The 27,808-nt window shown below is 33.4% G+C and overlaps 1 protein-coding gene across 1 annotated transcript in view; it reads left to right on the forward strand.

Moving 5' to 3' along the window:
* The window catches only part of LOC134723067 (fibrocystin-L-like), a 65,257-nt gene extending 38,986 nt beyond the window's left edge, over positions 1–26,271 (forward strand). Inside the window, exons 29-40 of the mRNA XM_063586705.1 lie at positions 121–360; positions 1,617–2,243; positions 2,726–2,888; positions 3,927–4,168; positions 17,760–18,020; positions 18,342–18,893; positions 19,258–19,559; positions 20,533–20,907; positions 23,280–23,667; positions 24,060–24,247; positions 24,575–24,701; positions 25,890–26,271. Of these exons, the coding sequence (XP_063442775.1) occupies positions 121–360; positions 1,617–2,243; positions 2,726–2,888; positions 3,927–4,168; positions 17,760–18,020; positions 18,342–18,893; positions 19,258–19,559; positions 20,533–20,907; positions 23,280–23,667; positions 24,060–24,247; positions 24,575–24,701; positions 25,890–26,092 (3,668 nt within the window). The 3' untranslated portion in view covers positions 26,093–26,271. The remainder of the gene's footprint in view (positions 1–120; positions 361–1,616; positions 2,244–2,725; positions 2,889–3,926; positions 4,169–17,759; positions 18,021–18,341; positions 18,894–19,257; positions 19,560–20,532; positions 20,908–23,279; positions 23,668–24,059; positions 24,248–24,574; positions 24,702–25,889) is intronic.
* Positions 26,272–27,808: the final 1,537 nt, after the last annotated feature.

Raw genomic sequence — 27,808 nt, forward strand, 5'->3', positions numbered from 1 at the left:
TTATGAAAATTGATTTTATTTACAATTTTAAAAAAATGATCATAATAATAAAAACATTATTATGTGAACAGTATTTTTGAAATAAGTTTCATAGATTATATGAAATATTGTGATTTGTAGGTTATGCAAGAATCTCAAACACAGAGTTTTATCATATGGGACAAGATGGAAAAAATTACAGAAAAGCATATGATCCAAGATTTGCTGTATCTTTTGTTGACTCTGGACCGGTCAATTATATAAGACCATCCTATATACGTAGCTGTGCATTCCATAATGGATTTTCACCAGCTATAGGAATATTTAATGCCTTGTATTTGCCAATTGAGGACAATGTTATCCATGGAAGTCATTTTTATGGTAAGGAAGGATCTTATTATTGCAGGTCACTTACAATAATTTATATTATTGTATAGCAATATAATATTTCCCACAGAACATAACCAAAAGTTAGCGTGCAATAAATTCTAATATTGCACTAGTACAATAAATCTTAAAAATTCATGACGTCATCAACGTTTAAATCTTAGGTTAAACCAATTTTTACTTTTAAATATTATATTGCTATACAATAAAAGGGTTATTGCATGAATATTGGGGAATATTGTCCCTCGTAGAACATATATTGCACTCGCAAGCTCGTGCAATATAAAATTCTACTCGGGACAATATTATACAATTACTGTCTTTTGATGAGGTAAATGTGTGGTTTTATTGACTTTTGAAAAACTGATATTCACTGAGGCCAACAGCCGAAGTGAATATCAGTTTTTCAAAAGTCAATAAAACCACATATTTACCGAAACAAAAGACAGTAAATGTTTTATTCCATATTCTGAAAGAAATGAATGTAATAGAAAATATTTACCAAAAGCAATTGTAAATCAAACGTTTTTTTACCAAAATTGTACACGAAAAAGCACGCGACGTTTTGCGCGGTGAATATCCTTTTTCCGCAGGTGAATATGCTTATTTATTCAAAATCCAATTCATATAGAAAAACCTACTAAAAGTTTATAAATATGGAATAATCCCCAATATTCATGCAAGAACCCTATATAATAATATGTAGTAAATTAAGATAATGCAATAAGTGTTTCTGGATACCGATACAGTGACACCTCTTTAAGGAGACCACTAAAGGGAGAGTAAAAAAGTGGTTTCATAAGACATTTGGTTTTTAATACAGGTTCAACCTAATTAAAATGCAATTAAAACTGCCTGACGTTAATGTTTTGATATATAACATGTATTTACTCCATTAATGTGGCCCCTTTAAAGAGATGACAGTTTATTGAATAACTGACAGATATATCTTTATAAAATAAATTAAATACTAAAACCAATGATCTTTCATTCTATGTTTGAAGTCAGGAGAGTAATTATGGATCTTTTTTTTCATCTTAGGAGTCTGTATTGTGTGATGAAGAGTTTTAAATTAGATATAATGTATGTATCTTTGACCCCTTTAACCAATTATGCTAGGCTTTGTATTTGGACAAAATTCTCAGATCAATAACAGGGATTGTTTTGTATTTTGAAACATTGTTACTTTTAGTAAATGTTGACCTAAAGGTCCTTGTATTTTTTCATTATTGTGCAATTGTTTCTTTCAGCCATTATAACTGACTCTTATGGAACCATTATAAGAAGAAATGTTGTAACATTGACACAAAACCTTGAAGCTGATCTATTAGGCGCCATTTCTGCTGCATTGGCTACAGATTTAGTGTTAGAAAACAACCGTGTCTCTGGGTCAGAAAGAGCTGCTTATGACATTTCACAACCTTGTAATGCCTCATCTTCAGAATGGTACTCTGGTAATATAGGACGCTCCTCTTTATATGGGTTAATAACAACAGAGGCTCAATACTGTAATAGAATCTGTGGCTTTATCCTGGTAAAGTGTGGATATTATGGCGTGTATTACGATGGTGGTTCATCAGCAGTATTTGAGAACCTTGTTTTAGCAGACAATCCAATCAGTATATCTATAACAATTACAGGACCCTCTGCAACAGCACATCAGTATGCAGATAAAACTGCCATTGTTAATAATTCTGTCATCGTAGGGACATCACCAGTGTTTGATTGTACTATTGATAGAGTTAATAAATCAGAGAAAGGTATTGAACCACTTCTGAAAAAAGGTCCTTTTGGACAAAGAATTGGAATTCCCTTTGCCACTTTCAGCTCTGGATCTAAGTCACCTATGGCAATTCAAGGATTACTTACCATAGAGAGTTAGTATAATATTATATTGAATTTCATTTTTTATCACCAAATTAAAGCCTAGATGTGCTAAGATGGCAGCAATTTCAAAGACTTTCAATTTAGAAATTGAGGTACTGTGGATTCATTATCATTGGATATCAGTTTTTGTGGGAACAGGAAAACCACGAAATTAAATATTAAACGAAAAAAACATATTTTCTATTGACTTGTATGCAGATGTCAACAAAACCACAAAATTAAAATATCCACGAACATGCAAGTTTTCCTTAATCAATGAAAATTGATACCCACAAAAATAAATGAATCTGGTATGTATATTTATAAAAGTGTACAAATAAGTCAATTTTTTTTTTATGGAATTGGCACTTAAATTTATATTCAAAAACATGTATAAACAAATGGTCCATACAACAATAAAGCAATTGATTATCAGAAAGTTGTTACAAACGAACATTTCTTATGAAAGTACAAACGTGATATATTATTGTAGATGTTGAGTTTAGGAACTTTACAACAGCTTGTTCCAGTAGAGATAACGCCATTACAACCAATCCTTCCAATGATGATGGAGCACATCCTGTAGAGACATCAAACATCAAATTCCAGAATGTCGAACCGAAACACAAAATATATCTCCACAGACCTAATCTAGGGTAGGTGAAACTTAGAATGCAAAATACAGAGTGTTCAGTCCTAGATCCATGCAAAGTAAAAATTTCATATCTTCTCTCAATTATAAAATGGTTAAGTAGTGCTATAAATCTGTCATTTCATACTGATAAGGCCACCAATTATATTACTTAACTAACAGATGTTTTAAACACAAAATTGTAAACCTTTGAAAGTTTAGGAAAATGCACAGGCACATTTAGGGTTGACCCTGCCCCTTTTTTTTAAATTTAAAAAAAAAAAAAAAAATTGGAAATGTTTTTTGATGTATCCTGCCTTTCAAGATTTATTTGAAAACTACTTATTTTTATTTATGGTTTTTAAATTATTTTAATCTTGCAATTCATTGAAAAAATTGTGTAAAAAAAATCAAAATAACAGATATAATGAAAAAAAAAGATACTTTTCTTGATTGGTATTGTGTATTTCATTTGTATACCTTCTTGCAACAATTGTCACCTATAGATTGAAAGAAAAACCATGTGGTGTCTGTGAACAAACATAATATAATTGATGTGACAGTTTAATTCGAAAATATGGTGTTTTCTAAGTGGAGCAGGAGATAAGTTCACTTTTTATTCAACATCATTTTGATGCAAATTCCTGGGCTTAGATCATGGACTGTGTTGAGCATAGACACAAAAACTGTTTTCTAGAAAATTTCTGTTATTCTTTGTCAAAAAACTAAAGCTAATGCAAATCAAACAAAAAGCTCATTAATGATTTACCTGTATTTTAGTTTTAATCAGCCGTCAACAATAATAATTGTTCCTCTCTTTATGGGGATAAATCCTTTAACAAATCATACAACTATCTATTTCTATCACAGATAAAAAATTACGTAAATGTTTGAATTGAATTGGAAAACAAATTTATTACTTCTTTCCTCATGTACTGAGTTAGTTGTGGATCTTGTCAAGCATTTATTATTAAAAAAAACTTGGTAGAAAATGGGAATATTTTTACAATGAAAGTTTTATGCAATAAAAAATTTAAATGCAGTTTTGTTCCATAATTTTCAGATTGATTAACCCAGCTGACTGTGTAGACATGGACTGTGATGGTTTGAAGAAAGGTTTTCTGAAAGATTTAGATGGGACATTTTTAGGAACACCAGGGACACCTGGAACAATCTTGCCACAGTCTGAATGGCAGTGGGGTGGTGATCCACAAAGAGGTCTTGGTGATTACAGAGTTCCTAAAACAATGCAGACTATGTTAAATGGTACTAGAATTCCAATGAGTACTCTAGCTCCTATGAAAGGTAACATCTTTTTGTTAACACATGTTAGTTACACCATTTTATTCATCCAAGAGACAATTAGCATCTTTAAGACAAAAGAGCTTATTACAGAGAGTAAGAGTTATCTTTCTTGATACAGTGATTTAAGTTATCAACATTAATTAAAATGTCTTCTTTTGTAACGTTAATAAGTCTTTATGAGATAACACAATTCTTTAGCTCAATGAACAAGATATGGTGATTAACTAATTTTTGATGTGACTGTCATATGATAGACTGTCCTCAAGTCACGGGGATTATTCTGCCCCTTTTTCCGAAAACAAAGAATGAAAAAATTAATTTTGATGTAACCTTCATGGGATTGGACTATCCTCAGGTCACGGGGATTATTCTGCCCCTTTTCCGAAAAACAAATGTAAAAGTAAATGTAAATGTTAATGCTATTGATTCACACAAATTCTTCAGGCATTTGTCCTTTCTGTAGCACATTTAAGAGTTCAATTCCAGAAGCTCCTCTTTTGGTCATAGAATTTGCTAATTGGACTTTTCCTGGACACCATTTTACTTCAACACAGCTGTTTTCAATCATTTCAGATATAGATGCAATGTCTATTCTTAATCTTTTGTCCTCTACCAACTTGGTTGATTTTAATGCCTCGGTAACACTTTTGTTGTCAATAAAAGCTGTAATAGGTATAGTTCTTTGTGCAACTCCACAAATGTCCTCAATAATACTCCGAAAATATAATGCTGTTTCTAATCCATCCTGCAGACTTAAAGCTTCTGCAGCTATAGTAGAACGAACAACCCTTTTGATCTTATTGGCTTGCCATGAAATTGGACAACATTTTCCTATTCTATCTTTTATCCAAACAATGTGAGCTCCTGTACTCCCTTTACCATCATTTATATTTCCTAATGCTGCATCACTAAATACAAAAATTTCCCAGTCTTCTGTTTCCTTTCCTTTTAATGATGGGAAAAGCTGAATAGGCCTTATGTCCTTTAACTTTCCAATGTTTTTAATAGCACGTAAAAGATCACAAACTAATGCACTTTTCAATTTAGTACTTAAATCAACAAGTTCAAAAGCCATATCTGGTCTTGATCCTTGCACTGCCCAGTTCAGTTGCCCAACCATTCTGCGATAATCTTTCTGCTCTTCTTGGGTAAGTTGTTTCAATTTCTGAAATGCACGCTGTGGCTCTATATGTTGGTGATCTAGTTTTTCCATGTAAATTGAATGATCAAGTTGTATACCTTCATTGTTTTGCTTTATCATAAAACCTATATAACGAAAATTCTCTTCTTCAATTTTTCCTGCTATAAATCTCTTCCTCAATTTTTCCATCAGTTTCTAAAATTCTTCATTTCCTGCATGGAGAAAGTCATCTACATGACAACAGAAAATACCTTGAAGAGATCCCTTTACTGTCAGAATAAACAAAGCAGGGTCAAGTTTTGATTGTCTGCATCCTAAATTTAAGAGTTCATCCTTAACACTTATATAAAACTGCCTAGCGCCATCCTTTAGTCCATACAATCCATGTTTAAGTTTCCAAATGAGTCCTTTTGGTGTATCACTTTCAACTAAAGGTTTAATATGGACATCACGATCTAATTTCTTTCCTTGTAGAAATGCTGATTTAATGTCGGTAGTTTTTATTGACCATTTCTTGCTTGCAGCAAATGTAAGGAATATTCTAATAGATCCTTTTCCTATAGTAGGACTATCTTTAGGAATGAAAGAGTGTTCTTCAAAACCCCGAGCTACTAATCTAGCTCTAGTTTCTCCATTTTTATTAGTTATTACCCATCTAGTAGAAATTGTCTTTTGACCACCATCTTCAACTTCCTCATAAGTGTTAAATTGTCTCAGCTTTTGTAATTATGGCACCCTCAACGGAGTTGGGGTGACGTATTGTTATTCTACGTTTCTTTTTGTTTTTATTTTTATTTTTCTTCCACACTTTTTTGTCCACTCTGGATCTCGGAATTGAATGAACCCAAGTTGATGGAACTATACCATACTGTTAACCACCATGTGAAGATTTGCTTTTTGGGGTTGGCACTTTCAAGATGTCCGCCGTTACCATGGAAACAGAACAAATGTGAAAAAATCCAGTTTTTTGTTTTGGTGAACTGCTTGGATATGCTTTAACTTAGAATCATTATATTTTGATACAATGTAGGTGCCCACTATATACAGGTGTTGGATGATTTTGGCACTCATTGGAACTACTATGTTGCCATGGAAACTACTCCAAAAAAGTCAAAAATCTCAAAATGTTCCAAACTTAATGAAACTTCACAGTAACGATGAGCAACATTGGAAGATGTGAAATTTGGCGTTGGAATTTCCAAAATCGCTGTTGTTACCATGGAAACAATGCAAAAAGGTCAAAACTTTGAATTTTCACAGAACATTCTAGAACATCAATGTTTAATTTATTCTAGAGACATCAAATGGTATATGATTGTGGAGGGAAAAAATTGCAGCGGGGGTTTGACTTTGGAATATTCAAAATGGCCGCCGTTACCATGGAAACAGCAAAAATACAAAAAAAATCAAAATGCTTCAAATTTATTGAAACTTATAACAAATGTTGCTCAGCTAATGTAGACTTGAGTTTTGAGTTTGGAATTTCCAAAATGGCCGCTGTTACCATGGCTACCGCTCACCTGGCTATAGGGGAAGGGTGCCATCCGCTATTGCTTGCAATCGCAAATCTAGTTATTATGTCACCCGATCGACAATGTCGGGTGACATATTGTTATTCCTCCGTTTCTTTGTTATTATTATTCTTATTCTTCCAATGATTTTTGTCCGGCAGCTTTTTTGGAGACAATGGAACCTGACTCTTGATGATAGTGAACTATAATGAGGAACAAAAAAATTCGGGTTGCAGTGGGTCTCAAGACCAAAAAAAATGGCTGCCGTTACCATGGAAACGGAACAATTGTGAAAAATTCCAGTTTTTGTTTTTGGTGAATATTTTGGAGATGCTTAAACTCAGAATCATTATATTTTGATACAATGAAGGTGCCAGGCATATACTGGTTTTGGGTGATTTTGGTCATTATTGGAACTACTATGTTGCCATGGAAACTACACCAAAAATTTCAAAAATATGAAAATGCTCCAATTCATTTGAAACTTTAGCATAACGATGAGCAACTTTAGTAGATGTGGAAATTGGCGTTGGAATTTCAAAAATGTCTGCCGTTTCCATGGAAACAGGGCAAAAATGGTAAAAACGCTTTAAAAACCATTCAAAGTTGCATTTACTTACTTAAAATGGTAGGTCAAATCCATTGAAACTCTGATGGTATGTTCCCTCCCATGTACCAATGTGGTATCTGCCATTAGAAATTTGGAATGGTATCTGTTACCATAGAAACCAGCCAAAATGTCAAAAATTTTAAAAATTTCAAAATGTTCAAAAAGTAATGAAACTTAAAAGGATTGTTGACTTTCAAGTCTGCATGACACTTTTGAAGTTGGAATTTCCAAAATGGCCACCGTTGCCATGGAAACTGCAGAAATGTCAAAAATGTTCAAAATGCTCCAAACTTAATGAAACTTAATATTATTGTCAACTGATATGTATAGAGGAGACTTTAGACTTTAGAATTTTCAAAATGGCTGCCGTTGCCATGGAAACAGCAGAAATGTGACACTTTTGTCAACGCACTTATTGTACTGAAAATTTACAGAAAGATATATCGCAATTCATAGATCTGCATTCACTGTTTAGATGTTTCAAAATGGCTGCCACTTAGTGGCAATGGGGGGAAGGGTGACATCCGCTATTGCTTGCAATGGCAATTCTAGTTATGTCACCCGATCGACAATGTCGGGTGACATATTGTTATTCCTCCGTTTCTTTGTTATTATGTCACCCGATCGACAATGTCGGGTGACATATTGTTATTCCTCCGTTTCTTTGTTATTATGTCACCCCTTTGAAAAAGGGGGGATATATTGTTATTCTACGAATTTTTTCTTCCACACTTTTTGTCCAGCCGAGTTCTCGGAGATGCCTTGACATACATTTATAAAACTGCACCATAATGACAATCCCCATGTGCAGATGTGCACCTTGTGTTTGGAATTTCCAAGATGGCCGCTGTTACCATGGAAACGACAAAAATGTGAAAAACCGAAAAATGGTCCAAATTACATAAAACTTTCAGAACTAATAACTCATCGACAGAAGGCGTGACATCCATCTTGAGAACTTTCAAAATGGCTACCGTTGTCATGGAAACTGTCCAAACGTGAAAAAAACGAAAATAAATCCTTAATTAATTCATAGAAAATAAACCGCTACAGATACGACCAAAAAAACCGTAAGTAGAAAACAGTAGTATAAACTGTAGAATTCATTGCCGTTGGAATTTTTAAGATAGCTGCTGTTACCATGGAGATAACGCTTAAAGTGCACATTGGACCCATATGGTAAAAAACGTCAAAGTAACATTTTTGTACAGATTTTAACCTCATTCCCGTTAAAATTATATTGTATTGTCATCTGTCTTTAAAATTTTCAAAATGGCCGCCGTTGCCATGGAAACAGCTAAAAAAAAAACAAACAAAAAACAAACTCGAAAATGTGAGACAAAATTCTGTGATTAAGACTATGTGCAAAACGTCTTCTAGAATATGCTAGAAGAAAACTAATTCATAATTCAAAGTGCTTCTATTCTATACGAAAATCGTGCTTAAGAGAGAAAATCGCCACTGAGAGAGAGAGAAACACGAAGAGTACACATACTTGACATTTCTGCACTTGCATTAAAGTACACATCCGTTAATTGAACACCTGCAAAAATATACACATTAGCTGAAATCAATCGATAAGCGTGTAATTAAATTGTACAAGATAAAATACATGTATCTTACATAAAACTTTCAGAACTAATAACTCATCGACAGAAGGCGTGACATCCATCTTGAGAACTTTCAAAATGGCTACCGTTGTCATGGAAACTGTCCAAACGTGAAAAAAACGAAAATAAATCCTTAATTAATTCATAGAAAATAAACCGCTACAGATACGACCAAAAAAACCGTAAGTAGAAAACAGTAGTATAAACTGTAGAATTCATTGCCGTTGGAATTTTTAAGATAGCTGCTGTTACCATGGAGATAACGCTTAAAGTGCACATTGGACCCATATGGTAAAAAACGTCAAAGTAACATTTTTGTACAGATTTTAACCTCATTCCCGTTAAAATTATATTGTATTGTCATCTGTCTTTAAAATTTTCAAAATGGCCGCCGTTGCCATGGAAACAGCTAAAAAAAAACCAAAAAAAAAACAAACTCGAAAATGTGAGACAAAATTCTGTGATTAAGACTATGTGCAAAACGTCTTCTAGAATATGCTAGAAGAAAACTAATTCATAATTCAAAGTGCTTCTATTCTATACGAAAATCGTGCTTAAGAGAGAAAATCGCCACTGAGAGAGAGAGAAACACGAAGAGTACACATACTTGACATTTCTGCACTTGCATTAAAGTACACATCCGTTAATTGAACACCTGCAAAAATATACACATTAGCTGAAATCAATCGATAAGCGTGTAATTAAATTGTACAAGATAAAATACATGTATCGTGTGATACGCGAGATATTGAAGAATAAAATGAACAGTTAGTATGCCGCTCCGTCAATATATACACATGTTGTCTGTCCAAGGTCCCCTCTAAAAAGAATAGTAATGTACTAAGTTGGAATTTCCAAAATGGCTACCGTTGCCATGGAAACTGCAGAAATGTCAAATATTTTCAAAATGCTCCAAACTTAATGAAATTTAGTATTATTGTTAACTGGCATGTACAGATGAGACTTTTGACTTTGGAATTTCCAAAATGGCTGCCGTTGCCATGGAAACAGAAGAAATGTGAAACTTTTGACAATCCTCTAAATGAACTTAAAATTTACAAAAAGATATATCGCAATTCATAGATCTGTATTCACTGTTTTTTTATTTTGAAATGGCTATCGCTTAGTGGCAATGGGGGAAGGGTGACATCCGCTATTGCTTGCAATGGCAATTCTAGTTATTCTTATTCTTCCAATGATTTTTGTCCAGCAGCTTTTTTGGAGACAATGAAACCTGACTCTTGATTATAGTAAACTATAATGAGGAACAAAAAATTTCGGGTTGCAGTGGGTCTGAAGACATTAAAAATGGCTGCCGTTACCATGGAAACGGAACAAATGTGAAAAATTCCACTTTTTGGTTTTGGTTAATTATTTGGAGATGCTTATACTTAGAATCATTATATTTTGATACATTGTAGGTGCCCACTATATACTTCTTTTGGATGATTTTTGGCACTCATTGGAACTACTATGTTGCCATGGAAACCACACCAAAAATTTCCAAAATATCAAAATGCTCCAAATGTTATGAAACTTCACAGTAATGATGAGCAACATGGGAAGATGTGAAATTTGGCGTTGGAATTTCCAAAATGTCTACCGTTACCATGGAAACAGGGCAAAAATGGTAAAAACGCTTTAAAAACCATTAAAAGTGGCATTTACTCCCTTAAAATGGTAGGTCAAATCCATTGAAACTCTGATGGAATGTTCCCTCCCATGTACCAATGTGGTATCTGCCATTAGAAATTTGGAATGGTATCTGTTACCATAGAAACCAGCCAAAATGTCAAAAATTTCCAAAATTTCAAAATGCTCAAAAAGTAATGAAACTTAATAGGATTGTTGACTTTCAAGTCTGCATGAGACTTTTGAAGTTGGAATTTCCAAAATGGCTACCGTTGCCATGGAAACTGCAGAAATGTCAAATATTTTCAAAATGCTCAAAACTTAATGAAATTTAGTATTATTGTTAACTGGCATGTACAGATGAGACGTTTGACTGTGGAATTTCCAAAATGGCTGCCGTTGCCATGGAAACAGCAGAAATGTGAAATTTTTCAAAACGCACTGAATGTACTGAAAATTTTCAGAAAAAGGTATTGCCATGAATATATGTGCCTTCACTGTTCAGCAATTTTAAAATGGCTGCTGCTTAGGGGCAATTGGGGGAAGGGTGACATCCGCTATTGCTTGCAATGGCAATTCTAGTTATGTCACCCTGACTGAGGTCGGGTGACATATTGTTATTGTACGATTCTTTTTTTTATTATTATTATTCCACACTTTTTTGTCCAGACTATTTCTGACAATAGGATGGACCAATTGTTATGGAACTATACCAAAATATTAATGGCCATATGCAGAAGTGCAGTCGAGGGTTGGCATATCCAACATGACTGCCGTTGTCATGGTAACAGAAAGAATGTAAAAATGTAATGGAACATTCTAGAACATTAGTGTTACGGTAAATCTACGGCCATTAAATGTTATATAATGGTATAATATTATAAGGAGCACAATATGAAGCAGCAGTATGACTTTGGAATTTCAAATGTTGCCATGGAAACTGTTCAAAAAAAGCTAAATTTTGAAAATTCTTCAAAAATGTATAAAACGTTACAGCATATTAATCTAGATGCGGCTTTCAATTTTGGAATTTCCAAAATGGCTGCCGTTACCATGGCTACTGTTTAGTGGCAATTGGTGGACCAGGGTGACATCCGCTATTGCTTGCAATGGCAATTCTAGTTATTAAGTCACCAAAACGGAGTTTTGGGGACTTTATGTTTTTGTTCGGTTTCTTATTATTATTATTATTCTTATTTTTCTTTTTCTAACCCCTTAAACGGTCCTACCATTTTTTTGGAAGGAGTAGAGGATGGAAATTTTATATTTTTTCTGGGTAAGGGTCTGCATCATGGGGGATGCAGAACCCAATGTCCATGATACCAGGGTGTCATCTTGGCATAATTAGGGGGGCTCAAAGATGGGTGGGGTCAAATTTTTTTTACATTTCCTAAATTTTCTGCTGTATGTAGAGTAGATGGAATTATATATTCTCTTATGAATATTTAGAGACATATGTCTGCTTCAACTTGGCACTCATTTTATTTCAGTAGGGGGTCTCCATGGCATAATTTTAGGGGGGTGAATTTTCATGGAATATTCTAGAACATCAATGTTAAATTTGTTCTAGAGACATTTCATGGTATATGATGGTATATAATTATGGAGTTAACAATTTGCAGCAGAAGTGACACTTTGGAATTTTCAAAATGGCTGCCGTAACCATGGAAACAGCAAAAATAAGAAAAACATCAAAATGCTTCAAATTAAATGAAACTTATAACATATGTTGTGAAGCTAATGTAGACTTGACTTTTTAGTTTGGAATTTCCAAAATGGCCGCCGTTGCCATGGAAACTCCAAAAATGTGAAAATTTTCAAAATGCTTCAAAATTGATGAAACTTTAAACAAATGTTGCCTACCATATGTAGACATTATTTTTGACTTTAAAATTTCTAAAATGGCCGCCGTAACCATGGAAACGGCAAAAATGTGAAAAAAATCAAAATCCTTTAAATTTAATGAAACTTTACACACAGGTTATGTGGCATCATGGATACCGTAAAACAATGATTTGGGGTCCGTTTTGGTGACTTTTGTGTTAGCATCCTAACACAGGATTACTTGTTATTATGGCACCCTCAACGGAGTTGGGGTGACATATTGTTATTCTACGTTTCTTTTTTTTCTTATTATGGCACCCTCAACGGAGTTGGGGTGACGTATTGTTATTCTACGTTTCTTTTTTTTTTCTTATTATTTTTCTTCCACCGATTTTGTCCAGCTTATTTCTCGGAATCCAATGGACCAATGTTGGTTAAACTCTACTATAATAAGGACCACCATGATAAGTTGTGCAGTGGACTTTGGCATGTGCATGATGGCTACCGTTACCATGGAAACTAAAAAATTATAAAAAAAAATCAAAATTCCAAGTCTTTCATTGTAAGACCCAACTGGATGAAACTTTATGGAAATGTTCCTTGGTATGCCCTGATGTACCGACTATATTTAGAAATTCCAAAATGGCCGCCATTGTCAATGAAACAGGGCGAAAGTTTAACATTGGCCCTAGCTATGGGAAAACACATTGAAGCTGCATTTCCTGCAAGAATATTAGATCAAACCTTCTACAACTTAGTGGAAATGTAACATGGCATGTCCAAAAGTGGCACCTGTCTTTGGAATTTTGGAAACAGTTCCCGTTACCATGGAAATAGCAAAAATTTCAAAAATTTCAAAATGCTCCAAAATTGATGAAAATTTACAAGAATGTTAACAGACATCTGTAATGTGCTTTTTGACTTTTAAATTTTCAAGATGGCTGCCGCTCACCTGGCAATAAGGGAAGGGTGCCATCCGCTATTGCTTGCAATGGCAAATCTAGTTCTAGTTGCTTTGCAATGTCACTATCATTTTGATCCACTTCATCAGTTGTTTGAACTTCAATGTCATTGGTCTGGTCTTCTAAAATATTCCATTCTAGATTACCCAAGTCTACACTTTTTTGTTCATCGCTTACATGATCTTTCACATTATACCAACTTTTGTTCCCTCCTGTTGCTTTGCCCGCTCTTCCAAGCACAGTTGCACTGATCCATTCATCTGAGCCTTGTAGTTTATATCGAATGTTATCATCTTTCTTTATAAGCTGTAAATTATGACTAACAGCTGTTGCTTCATGAGATGGATCTTCTTGAGGTGCACTTGTTATAGTTTCTGAAATAATGTCAAAGGATTTCTTTTCTTCATTAGTTTGTTCTTTAATTTCATTACTAATAATAATGTCACTTTTCTTCAACGCTATGTTATCTTGTTCTTTATTTTCTCCCAAATCAGTATTTATTTTGCATAATCTGTTTGGGGATACTCTAACAAATACTCCACCGTGTCTGACAAAAACAACTTTTCCATCTTGAAATACTACTTTCCCTGGTCCGAGCCAACGTTCTTTCCCTTCCCTTTTGTAAAACACCATGTCACCATTCTCATATACTTGTTCAGCTGCTCTTACTTTTGAGCGCAAAGCTCTGCGGATTCTTTCGTCTGCTTCAGTTTGAATATAAGCTTTTCGTGTCTCATGTAAAGTATTTAAATGTTTAGCAAATGCCTCACTACCAGTTGTTCCCTCTAATGCTGGTAGCTGTGCATGCATTAAGTTTGGCAAATTAGGATTTTTACCAAAAACTAATTGGTGACTGCTGAAACCATTCCACATTTGCAGTGAATTCCGTGCCATATTTGCCCATGATAAAAGTGTTCCTGATTCTACATTTTTATTTTCAGCCTCAAGTTTCATCAGCATAATATCAGTAATAGCATGTACACGTTCACAAAGTCCATTCTGATATGGGCTCATTCCAGCTGTTGTACATACTTTAACATTTAAAATAGATGCTACCTCCCTCATCTCATCAGAACTAAATTCACCTCCATTGTCAGACATGAGAGCTCCCATGACTCCGAAAATTCCTACCCAGTTTTTCATTAATGCCTCTATTACATTAGTAGGTTTCTTTCTATTTATAAAGACTGACACTGTATATCTTGACCACATGTCTATCATATGGAGAATCCAACGGTCTTTATACTGTTTCAAATCTATTGTAACTTTTTCGTTAAATTGTTTTGCCATAGGCATTGAGACTACTGGCCTTGGTGGTGTCACAGCATACATTTTACATAGATCACATTTAGATTGAATTTCTGATAGGTCCTCATCATATTCCTCTTTCCAAGTCCCAGCATCTTTTAGCAATGCCACAAGGCGTTTTTTAGGTGGATGTGCAAATTGACGATGAAGTTTGAGTAAAGCTGTTTTTCTTTTCTCTACATTCAATTCATCTAACCTGACAGCATTTACTTCTTCTACTTTCAATGTTTCTGTCTTATCTATGGGTATACAATAGTGCCCTGATGATGTAAGATTCAGTGATACTTCCTTTCCCATAATTATTGCTGTGTCATTCTCTAAATCCATTTTTACTCCGGCCTTTTTCATAGCAGACCTTGAAAGCAAGAGAGGGATATCTGAATCAACCACATCAGTTTTTAGTTTCACTTGCTCACCAACCATACAAATAGGCAAATCATACTCTCCAACTGATTTGAGCCTGGTTCCTCCTCCAAACTTGAATACTTTATGTCCGCTGCGATTGACAACCTTTTCACGATCCTCTTCATTCAATGAATAAAGATAACTGTTGAGCCATGTTTTTCCACATACTGTACTACTACATGCACTGTCCAATACTGCACAATTACGAGCATCATTTCCTAGCTGTTTAATGTCTTGTTTTTGGTATCCAGTGAATAAAACAGCATGTTCTTCCTCTTCTGTAATATGGACTTTTGACAGATTTTCCCAGCTGTCTGGACATTTTGCAACAAGATGTCTGTAGGATCCACATGATCTGCATGTTAAAAGTTTCCCATCTGGTCCTGATGGGTTTAAATTCTTTGCCCCTCTTTGAGATGACTGAAATCCTTGTCCACGTCCTCCACCTCTGCTATAGCGGCCTCCACGTTTATAGCCATAGCTGTTACCCCTTTTCACATAACCTGCAGCCCACAATGCTTCCTCGTTTTCAGCCAAAAAAGTTGGTTCAAGTTTTATACTTTGAGCTACACCATTCACTTGACCTCCTTCTCCCTTGAACTTTTTCAAAGACCGTTTTGCTTCTTCATAAAGTGTCATTTTATTTTCATAATTCATCCCAGTCAAGACTAACATCTTTTCTTCTTTTGATATGTTAGCTTTCCTTAACAATTTGAAAGCCAAGATTTCCGAGGGCAATTTCATGTTTTTCTTTTCAATTTTTCTGTACTTGCTGTCGAAATAGGCAACATATTCATTGATTGATTGACCTTCTGGCCTTGTATAATCTTCGAAATCCTCAAATTTTTCTAAGCTATCTGCAAGGTCATCCTTAGCCAGATGCTTGTCAAGAAAATCTACTAAGGTATTTAAACCTGTATCTTTCTTCAAATCATCAAGAACAATTTGGTCAAAAACTTTTTCCCTAATCTTAGTTTCATCATCTTCAGGTAAGGAGAGTGCTACTGCAATTCCTCTTTTCTTTTTATCTAGGTCTGTTATTTCACTCCATGCTAATAGTTCTTGTTTATATAGTTCATAAGATTTAGATTTGTTGAATGATGGGAGGTTAATTCTGGTTGACATGATTGTTTTTACTTTTCCCCCTTTTTTTCTTTTTTGTCTAGAATTTCTATGCATACAAATATTAAGCTCTCAGGAGGTCAGATACTCTTCCAGTATTGTTAATTTCAACTTTTATAACACTCTTGACAATTACACTGGACACACTATCTCAAATATTTAACCACGCTCTGCTACCATTGTTAACACATGTTAGTTACACAATTTTATTCATCCAAGAGACAATTAGCATCTTTAAGACAAAAGAGCTTATTACAGAGAGTAAGAGTTATCTTTCTTGATACAGTGATTTAAGTTATCAACACTTTTCTTATCTAAAAAATTGCAGATTGATTTCTTTTAATATAGGTTAATATTTGTATAGAAAACACATAAAATTGGTGAAAAACCTTTTTAAATTTGTCTTAAAATCGCCAAATCTCTAATTCCACTCCATAGATTTTTCTTAAAAAACTATATATTACACATAAATTTCTGTTTTGATGATCTTAAATAATTATAGGGTCACAGACTTCGTTTTTTGTCTTATAATCAATTTGTTACCTTGTAGATGTGAAAAACGTCAAAAATCAACGTTTTACGGCCTGCAAAGTGATAATGTTAACGTTATGATTATTTCAACGTTTTGTTGGATTTTTTCACAAAGAACGCAACTTTAAATGAAGTTTACCGAACAAACGAAGTTGGTGACCCTTTCTTTATTTTGCATCATTATAACGAAAATTTATGAATCAACAACATATAGTTTTTAAAGAAAAATCTATGGAGTAGAATTAGAGATTTGGCGAATTTAAGACAAATTTTAGTAGGATCTTCGCCGATTTTATGTGCTTTTTATACAAATGTTCACCCATTTTGTAAGAAATCAATCAGTAATATTTCAAATGATAAATGAGATAAATGCATTATTTTTTTGATTTTCAGTTGAAGTTTATCGAGCCAGAGTTGTATGCCAAATTTTACTGAAATCTGTGATATAGCCCATTTACTGTAACTTGACCTTAAGAGTATTGCATTGGAGAAGGGATAAGAGCAATGCATTTGAAGATTTCTCAGTCAATTTTGGATTTGACCTTGGAAATTCTTCAAATACAGGATTGTTACTCCTGAATTGTACTTTATTAGTTCTACAAATAGATTGTGACAATTCTTTCAATAGCTTTTGGGACTGATGTGTATTTATTATTCTCTATATATTAAAATGTGTAATTAACTTATGACACAAATATTTACAGAATAAAACTTTATTGGCCAGAATTACTTTGACAAGGACTATTCTGTGTAGACTCTCTTTCTGTTTATTGTGTGTCTGATTGATGTCTAAATGATGCAAATTTCTCCCTAAGTTATTTAATATCCTCAAATAGAAAACATACAAATCATGGGATCAAATAATTTAAAATAATGTCTATGCATAACTATACCAATAAGAATTACAAATCAAGTGTGACCATGTTCAATTTCAGGTATAATTCGTGAAGACGACTGTGTATTTGAAAATGATTGGAATGCCTATGTATGTCGTGAGTTCGATTATCTAATGATGGTTATAGAAAGCATGGATAGTGACTCCACTAGCAGAAGACTCTCTCCTGTGGCCTTATTAGGACATAATAGTGATGGTGACGGGGTTATTGACTTGATGAATGGACCACAAGATCATGGATGGTGTTCAGGATATGCCTGTAAATCAAGATTGTCAACATTTCAAGCCGTTGTTGCCACAGGTTAGAATTTTAACACTGCTTTAATTTTTTAAAACATATTGTTCTATCCCATTATCCAGTATGATTTATTTTTTTTAAATATCTTTTCCTCTCTGAACCTAAAGATTAAACCAAACTTGGGTATAATTATTATTTTGGTGGTTAGTTTCAATATTTATTAAGGTGCCAAGCAATCAAAATGTCTACAGTTACTATGCATAAAAAATAAGGGTAAAACAGTAATGATTATAGGTTTAATATGACTGTGAAAGTTTAATAAATTTTGCACAGTGTTCTTTTACGACAATTATGTCTGTATTTATTTTGTTTCTATTTTTGCAGGCAAAAATTATGAATTGTATTTTACCAGTACATCTCCACAATCTTCTCGCTACTTCTTGTTGAACGCAGATGACTCACAAGCTGTCCGTATAGCAGTGTGGTACTCCCAACCTTATAGAATGGATGTGTATTACCGAGAGAAACTTATTTTGCCTGTCAATGGTAGATTTGGAATAGACAATGCTTACATATTAAGTCCTCCACCAGTTGGCGAGCCATTTGCATACCATCCAAATGCTACAAAGGATCCAGTGGGAACGAACTGGTTTGATCGTGATTCTGGACTTCTTTATTTTGTTATAAACGGGTCAGATCCAATCAATATTGTTACCACTAAACAGATCATTGTCAGTTTTATGTACCCAGCAATGACAGCAAATGATTTCTATGGTAAACGAATTGTTGAACTACTTGCTGCATTTTTCGATCTTCCTCCATCAAAAGTTCGAGTAGTTAATATTGTGAGTGCACAACAAAATAAACGTAGACGAAGAAAAAGATCAACAGAAAGAGATCAGATTGTTGTTGAGATTGGTGATGTTCCTAATAATGGTAAGTATCTACCAATAAATACATATAGATAATAGATAAATACAGCTCCCTGGGAGTTCATACTGATAGGAGGCCTGTTGCTAGGCAAAATTCCTGCCCTATTCAAATATTGTCACATTATTCCATTTCAGTACATTTGGTAGTATGTTCACATCCTGAGAATGTATAAAATAACTGAAATAACAGAAAGTTATACATTAGCAAATAATTCTGATCCTAATTTTGAAAGCTGTTTACACTTTGGATTTTAAATATTTTATTAAGCCATCAGTTCCAATGTCATATTGCTGGTATCATTTCAGTTATCAAGAAACCCAAAGGGAGATAACTTGTAAAGTAATAAATATTTTGTATGTTTTTGTAGATTTCAACACCACTGCTGATGATGCTATTGCAGATGATCAGTTACAACAGATGTATGCTAAGATAGTTACTGAAGGAGAGGTTGGAAATATCAGTCTAGTTGTTAATGCCACGGTATTGGGTCTGGGTGTGGCAGAACCTACCCTTGATCCCTCTGACCCAAAGTGGGCAAGAGTGACCACTGATGACAAATACAGAATCCTTATACAAGTTGATCATCTAGACTTTGAAATCAACACTCTTCCACAATATGAAGGAACAATATTCCCCAGGCAACCAAAGATATGTGCATATGACATAGTGGTATGTATTATGATAAGACAATATGAAGATAGATTTGATTTTTTTGTTTGTTGAATCATTAATGTAATGGAAATATTCAAATAATAATTCACTTTTAACTGACAGTTTGGTTTGTTTTTGTCAAAATAAGCAAGTGAATAATTTGACCTCATTGAATATGTATTCATGTGACCTTCAATTTAACCCCTTAGCTGGAGATGGGTTATGTATGTTTTCAGCTATAAAAAGGAAGAGAATGTCAACATACAAAGTAAAGCAAGGATGAACCATTTGGTTGACAAATTTGATCCACACAAAAAATCGTTCTTTTAATGGTAAAAAGTAGGATAAAAATACTTTTTAACCTACAATATGAAATCAAATGATCCTAATTAAAAAAAATCAAATTGAACTTGATCTATATAGATATAGGAAGATGTGGTATGAGTCCAAATGAGACAACTCTCAATCCAAATAGCAATTTATAAAAGTGAACCATTATAGGTCAATGTACAGCTTTAAACAAAGAGCCTTGGCTCACACCCAAAGTCAAGCTATAAAGGACCCCAAAAATTACAAGTATAAAACCATTCAAACGGGAAATATATTTACATTAGGTTATATGAAAGTTGACAGTCTTAATTGTATACAATAATACACATGATATGATGATACATACTGATCAGTCTATATATTGGTTAATGAAGATTGTAGCAGATAAAAAAAATAACAAAATCTTGAAAATGATTTTTTGATAAAGACATGTATTCTTCCACATCCTCTTATTCTTATATTATAAAAAAAAACTTTTACCAGTTTCTTTTACCAGTTTGTGTACTGATATTCCAGAATACTTATCATAATAAAGATGTTAAATTATATATATAGCTTTAGGTACATATAAATTAGGCTTTCCTTGATTTCATTTTAGTGCAACTGCAAGTGAAATTTAGACCTTCCTCTACATACATCTTTTAATGGTGTTTTTTTTCAGGGAGTTAAGATAACTGACCTTGGAACAGATTTATATCCATGGAATATAACAGCAACCCTACGACAAGGCACTGGTAATCCTGATGGTGTATTGTCAGGGAACCTTACCATACCTTTTATTAATGGGGAGGCCAACTTCACTAATCTGGAGATCAGCCATCCTGGTATGGGCTATATCATAGACTTTAACATGTCAGAACCAGTAGAAGCTGAAAACTTAACCTTAGCCTCTATGTCACTGGATGTACAGAAAATACCTATTACAGCAGTAATTATATCTGCCACTGAGGATGTCTATACTACAGAAAGTATAACGATTGAGATGGAACTAAGAGAAGAACTGACGGGGAATAGACTTGACAATATTGCATGGAGGGTAATATATTTAAATAGCATAGATTGATCATTCAATTATATTTTATAAAGAAAGCAGTTTAACAGGGATTTTCATATACATATTTTTGACTAGGAATGTCAGTTTTCCAGCTGTAGTCAGATATTCTCTCATTGTCAGATTACCATGAAAATATATGTATTGAAGACTTTGAAAGTTGTTTTTAGAAGTGGGATTTGTAAAAAGTCAGTGCAATAACCAATTCAGGAAATATTTTTTTCTACCCTTTTTAGGTGAGCTTTTCTCATCACTTGGCGTCCATCGTCGTCTGTCGTCGTCCGTCGTCGTTAACTTTTACAAAAATATTTTTTTCTGAAACTACTGGGCCAAATCAAACCAAACTTTGCCACAATCATCATTGGGGTATCTAGTTTAATAATGTGTGGCGTGACCCAGCCAACCAACCAAGATGGCCGCAATGGCTAAAAATAGAACATAGGGGTCAAATGCAGTTTTTGGCTTATAATTCAAAAACCAAAGCATTTAGAGCAAATCTGACGAGATGCAATTGTTTATCAGGTCAAGATCTATCTGCCCTGAAATTTTCAGATGAATCAGACAACCCATTGTTGGGTTGCTGCCCCTAAATTGGTAATTTCAGGAAATTTTACTGTTTTTGGTTATTATCTTGAATATTATTATAGATGGAGATAAACTGTAAACAGCAATAATGTTCAGCAGAGTAAGATTTACAAATAAGTCAACATAAACAAAATGGTCAGTTGACCCCTTTAGGAGTTATTGCCCTTTATAGTCAATTTTTAACCATTTTTCGTCAATCTTAGTTAACTTTTACAAAAATCTTCTCCTCTGAAACCACTGGGCCAAATTTTACCAAATAAAGCCAGAATCATTATTATGCTATCTAGTTTAAAAGGGTGTTTTGTGACCGGGCAAACCAACCAAGATGGCTGCAACGGCTGAAAATAGAACATAGGGGTAAAATGCAGTTTTTGGCTTATAACTCAAAAACCAAAGCGTTTAGAGCAAAACTGACAAGGGGTAAAATTTTACACCTGGTCAAGATCTATCGGCCCTGAAACTTTTAGATGAATAGGACAACTCTTTGTTACGTTGCTGCCCCTAAATTGGTAATTTTAAGGTAATTTTGCTGTTTTGGGTTATTATCTTGAATATTATTATAGATAGAGATAAACTGTAAACAGCAATAATGTACAGCAATTTAAGACTCAAAAATAAGTCAAATGACCAAAATGGTCAATTGACCCCCTAAGAAGGTATTGTCCTTTATAATCAATTTTTAACAATTTTCATAAAATTTGTAAATTTTTACTAACATTTTCCACTGAAACTACACGGACAAGTTCATTATAGATAGAGATAATTGTAAGCAGCAAGAATGTTCAGTAAAGTAAGATGTACAAACACATCACAATCACCTAAACACAATTTTGTCATGAACTGTCTGCTTCCTTTGTTTAATTCACATATATACCAAGGTGAGCGACACAGGCTCTTTAGAGCCTCTAGTTTCGCATAAGACCAGATGTGAAGTACTATGTTTTGGTGGTGTTAAACCTGATGTTAAATTTTGATGGATTTGATGTGTTGAAATGCAAATCTAGAGCTACTGTACTTTTGTAGGAAGCTTTGGTAAAACTGTGTAGTTCATTTCTTAAATAGTGATTTTTTTTCTCCTGCTATAAACTATAGGTTTCCTATAAATATCAATAAATCCTTTAAAAAGTAATATAAAAAAAACTAAACTCTGTCAGAGCAAAATTCTAATTGGAAAGTTCCTTATCAAATGGCAAAATCTTAAGCTCAAACACATTGTAAAAGGAGTGGAGTTTCCACTGGCTTCGCTTTCCCATCTACCCAAGTTCTTGGGTATTGGACAAACTATGTAAATATAAACAAGATGTTTATTTCAAAAGACATACATTATCGTTGAATACAAGTTACATACAAAAATAATGAAATATATGGTGGTTGCTAGTCTACTTGTCATATAAACAAAGGTTCCATATTTGAAAGTCAAATTGTATAAGGGTCTGCTCATTTCAAATCCTAAGTGTAGATTGTCCCGAACCCGGTGAGTGACGTCATACTTATAGTTCCTAGGGACAACAAGCCCGGCCGGGGACGTGCCAGAACAGGAAGTCCTGACAAGAATAATTGCATGGCCGGTCTCGGGAGAAAGAGTTACAGAACTATAAGTAATACTAAAGTTAACCAATTTCCACAAATAAATAGAATAAACCAAGTAAACAAAGTGACCACATTTACAAAATCAAAAGAATGGATAACAATTATCATATTCCTGACTTAGTGCAAGCATTAAAGTATTGTAATATTTTACTTGTGCTTTAAACTAATATATTCTTTTGTAGTCCCATGAATGGAATGTTGAAGCAAAAATTGGTAGCCCAGAATATTATAACGGCTCTATACAAGGAAATAACCAGAAATTCTGGGGTTCTACCAGTAAGGCAACATTCTTAGATTTGAAATTGTCATCCTTTGGAATGGCGATAATAAATTTCCATGTGACCACCAATCCACCAGAATACAATTTTACTATTCCACATTATGTCAACGTCAAGCAAAAACAGCATAAGAATATGATCCACAACGAGACCAATGAAATAGTTCTAAAGATAAATGGGGATTATAACACAGTGGTCGGAACAGATGATCGTTACGCAAAAGCAATGTTTGGAAACTGGTTTGCTGTTATGTATGCAGATTTACAGATCAATTCAGTTTCTTTACAACCAGGTATGTTTATATAGAAATCTTACATTGTGACTATAGCAATACAATACTCATTTAAAGACCCTTGTATGAAAGATAAAATAAATTTCAATAGATAAAACTTAGACCAGTAACAATATCATTAGGTTCAGTTACTGTATATGTAGGTGACGTAATGAGTATAAAATTATCCTATTATAGTTACAATAAAAATCATTCGTAATAGAAAAAAAACATGTTTTGAAACTTTTATTAAAACATTTCCATCCTAGGAGATTTTCAAAAGTTGACAGGTATGCATTTAACATTTAGGCTGCATTCATGATGGGATAAATTTGAAATCATTTTGGTTAGCTCCTGTGTATGTTTATTCTCAATTATCAATAATTGTAACTATATATTTGTGTTAATCACAGGGAGTATACTGGTTACCCTGAATGTATCAGGAAGCCATGATAGTATTAACAGTACCTTGTATTCAACCTGTTCTATGCTGACAGATGGACAGACAATAAACTATAATGGACAGGCCCTAGAATTGTCTAAATACATGCATTATAATGGCAGTGTATTTTATGGAGAGGCATGTGAAGTAACCCCAGATGTAAGTTTACATAGAGGAATTTCACTCCATTCATAACTTCAGGTGTTTATAAGAATTTTGTGTGCTGTGATTCATTATTTTACATATTTTATTTATCATTTTAATAACTTATCTTTGGTTTTATGGACTTGAAAGATTTCAATATATGTCAATTTGAAATGATAGCATATAAGTTTATCTACCTCAACAAAAGACAGTAATTGTATATCATACCACATTTAAGAATGCTCTCAATGACCAAGTTTTAGAAAGTTCGAAATAAAACTGCTGGTAAAAAATCGTGTCATTGTATACTGTAATTGTTTAATGTATGTATATATGTTACAGGATGAGGGTTCTGAAGTTCCAATGGCTCTTATTGTTGGCTCAGTTGTTGGAGGTGTACTGCTGATTGTTATTATAATGGTTGTGTGGAGAATGAAGTCACAATCCAAAAACAAAATACAGGTCGCAGGTAAATATAGTTTCTTTTAGAGTTATTTTTAAGATAAATAAATAAAAGAAATAAATTAAATATTCAGAAAAGTAAGATATTGAAACTCTGTTATATTTTTTTAGGCATTTTAAAAAATTCTATGTGTAAATTTCTGATCAGATTTCAACAAAAAAACAAAAGCATCATTATTCTATATATATATATGTGTGATGATCTTAATCAATATCAAGCATAAAAACCTAATAGACCACTTTCCAGTTCATCCATCACTGGAAAAAACTCGTCAATTATATGCACCTTTATCACCGTCATTTGTGCGTTTAGGGGCGTCGTCACTTCCGTTCCAATGTTGAGCGAGTGGTTGGAAAACTATAATTCTATATTGTACGAATTATTCGGCAAATTGAATTCTCAAAATTGACAACCTGAGCACTGCTGTCATTAGGGAATTGTCATTAAGTACCTACAGAACAACCATTATTTTTAGTTTATCCTACACAATGACGATCACTAAGACGCTTGATGAACGTAAATAGTGCAGGGATACAGGCCACCCCCTCTATCTGGTAAATGACGTCATAAAGGTGCATATAATTGATGAGTTTTTTCCTGTGACGGATGAACTCGAAAGTGGTCTATTTATTGAACGTTGAAAAAAATTATGAGACATTAGTAAATGTCCAATTACTACCAAATTCTGGGGAAAAAAATGATATATTTCTGATCCTCTTGAAGAAGCAAATGTGAATATAACAAATGTCATCTGATTTATATGCATATTGTTTGAATGGTTTTACACTAGTTATTTTTTGGGGCACTGCATAGCTTGCTGTTCAATGTGAGCCAGTCTGTGTGGAAGATCGTACTTTGACTGACCTATAATGGTTTACTTTTACAAATAGTGACTTTGATGGAAGGTTTTCTCATTAGCACTCATAACACATCTTCTTATATCTATGATCTCCATGTCACAGTAGCTTTTGAAATAACTTGTTTTATCAATAATATGGTTTATAATTATATTTCTTTGTGTAAATGTGTATTCATGATTTAGTTAAATATACTTTGATCATTCCAATCATTTACTGTGCTTTATTCGGTTTTTTTTTTATTGTAAAGCTCAAATTTTGGAATTATTTTATCTTATCTTATGTTTATATCAATGTAATTCTGAAGGTATTGTAATAATTCTACCCTTAATTCTAGGATTACTTGGTTGTGGTTGTGGATCAGGAGTAAATGAAAAAGATACAGATGAAATCTTATACAGAGAAAAGTCTTTTATGAGTGTCCCTTCATCACCAACGAAAGGGTTATCTTCCAGGGACCAGTCATTTCTCAGTAATGCACCTAGTGCACATGAAGTCAAACCACCAAGACTATCACAAGCATGGAACAGCAATTTTTAATGGAACAGAGAGCGAACACTTTGTTTGTATTGTATTTAAACATTACTTATACTATTAACATATTATTTGCTTTTTATATTCAGTGTGAAAATATTACAAAATGTTAAATCAAATAAATTTTCATTGAAAAAAACATTATTTACCCACCACATAATTTATTTTACTGTGGTAGACATCTGCTATGGTGGTTTTTTTTTCGTTACAATAGTAATGGTTTCTAAAATTTAAACCAATATCAAATTATATATTTTTTATCTATGAACATTGAAATGAATATATATATATACTTTTATAAATTAAAAATGTCTTTTCTTTTACTTTAAGTTAATACCTGTTAATTGTAATTCATCTTTTTATGACTTAGAAAAGTTTCTTCTTTTAAATTCATTATTAACAAATAAAAAAAAAGTTTTTGTTTTGTTTTTTTTTGTTTTTTTTCGTGCAATTATCATCTTAACATTATGCAATTCAGATTTTGATGTTTGAAAAACTTAATAAAAACGAATTCTGATCTTATCTTCTAAGACCCTAGACTTAAAAAAGTCCACTTGCTAATTTGTAAGAAATAGATTGAACTAACAGTATTTTCAGTTTTACTTTAATCCGTCCATTTTCACGAAATGTTGTGATGTTCTATCTGTTATATCTGACCAATGTATTTATTTTACATTTTATGTATGAAATATTTAATAAATTTACTAATGTTCAACCTGCTTTTCATATTTTTTGTTCAAGTCTTCCTCAAACAAACATGGTTAATTTATAAAATGATTTTCTATTTTTTTTTTATATACATGTACAAGAAGATGTTGTATGAGTGCCAATGAAACAACTCTCCATCCAAGTCAAACAATTTGTAAAATTAAACCATTATAGGTCAAAGTATTCTTCCACACTATTCGATTTTGTACTTTTTTTTGTGTCTTTAACACCACTTTTAAGCACAACATTTACGCTATTTCGTGGCTGCCAGCTTTTATTGGTGGAGGAAGTGGTAGTGACGGAGAAAACCACCGACCTGTGATAGGAAAACTGACAATCCTAGTCAAGTAAGATTGGAGTCAAGTGCACCTGCTTGAGAACAAGTTTCAAACTCACAACCTGTGTTGACTGGCAATTACAGTAGTAACTTCTTAGACTTAGGCAACCAAGGCTGTCTTCAATAGGAAGAATTGGCTCACAACAAACAGCAAGTTATAAAGGCTCGCAAAAAATGACTATTGTAAGACCATTGGTGTTCCCGGCTGAATGGCAGACATGAGTGAACTATTTGCTCTGCTCACTAAGTGGAAAGTGGTCGACAAGAGTACATAAGCTGAAATGTCTCACCTGCTTTACTTATGATTTAATTGAATCTCATAGTGTGTAATATTTAGGTTTTACAGTACAAGTATCACATACACTTAATACTATTAATGATCCATGTAAATTAGGTGAAGGTTTAGATGAACCCTGCTAGACAACATGTACACATTACATTGATCAACGAATCGTTAAAATGATGTCAAGGTCAGATGTACCCTGCCAGACAACATGTTCACCAAGCAACCATTCCAAACACCAAATATAGTTTGACCTATGGTTTACAATATCAGAGTGAGTCAGTGACAATGAACATTTTAATATTGACTAAAATCATGAAAATGAGGTCAAGCCAAGGTTTGATAAAACCTACTAAACATGTACACCCTTACAACCATTCCATAAACCAAATAA

The sequence above is a fragment of the Mytilus trossulus genome, chromosome 6, assembly GCF_036588685.1.
Source record: "Mytilus trossulus isolate FHL-02 chromosome 6, PNRI_Mtr1.1.1.hap1, whole genome shotgun sequence".
NCBI lineage: Eukaryota > Metazoa > Mollusca > Bivalvia > Mytilida > Mytilidae > Mytilus > Mytilus trossulus.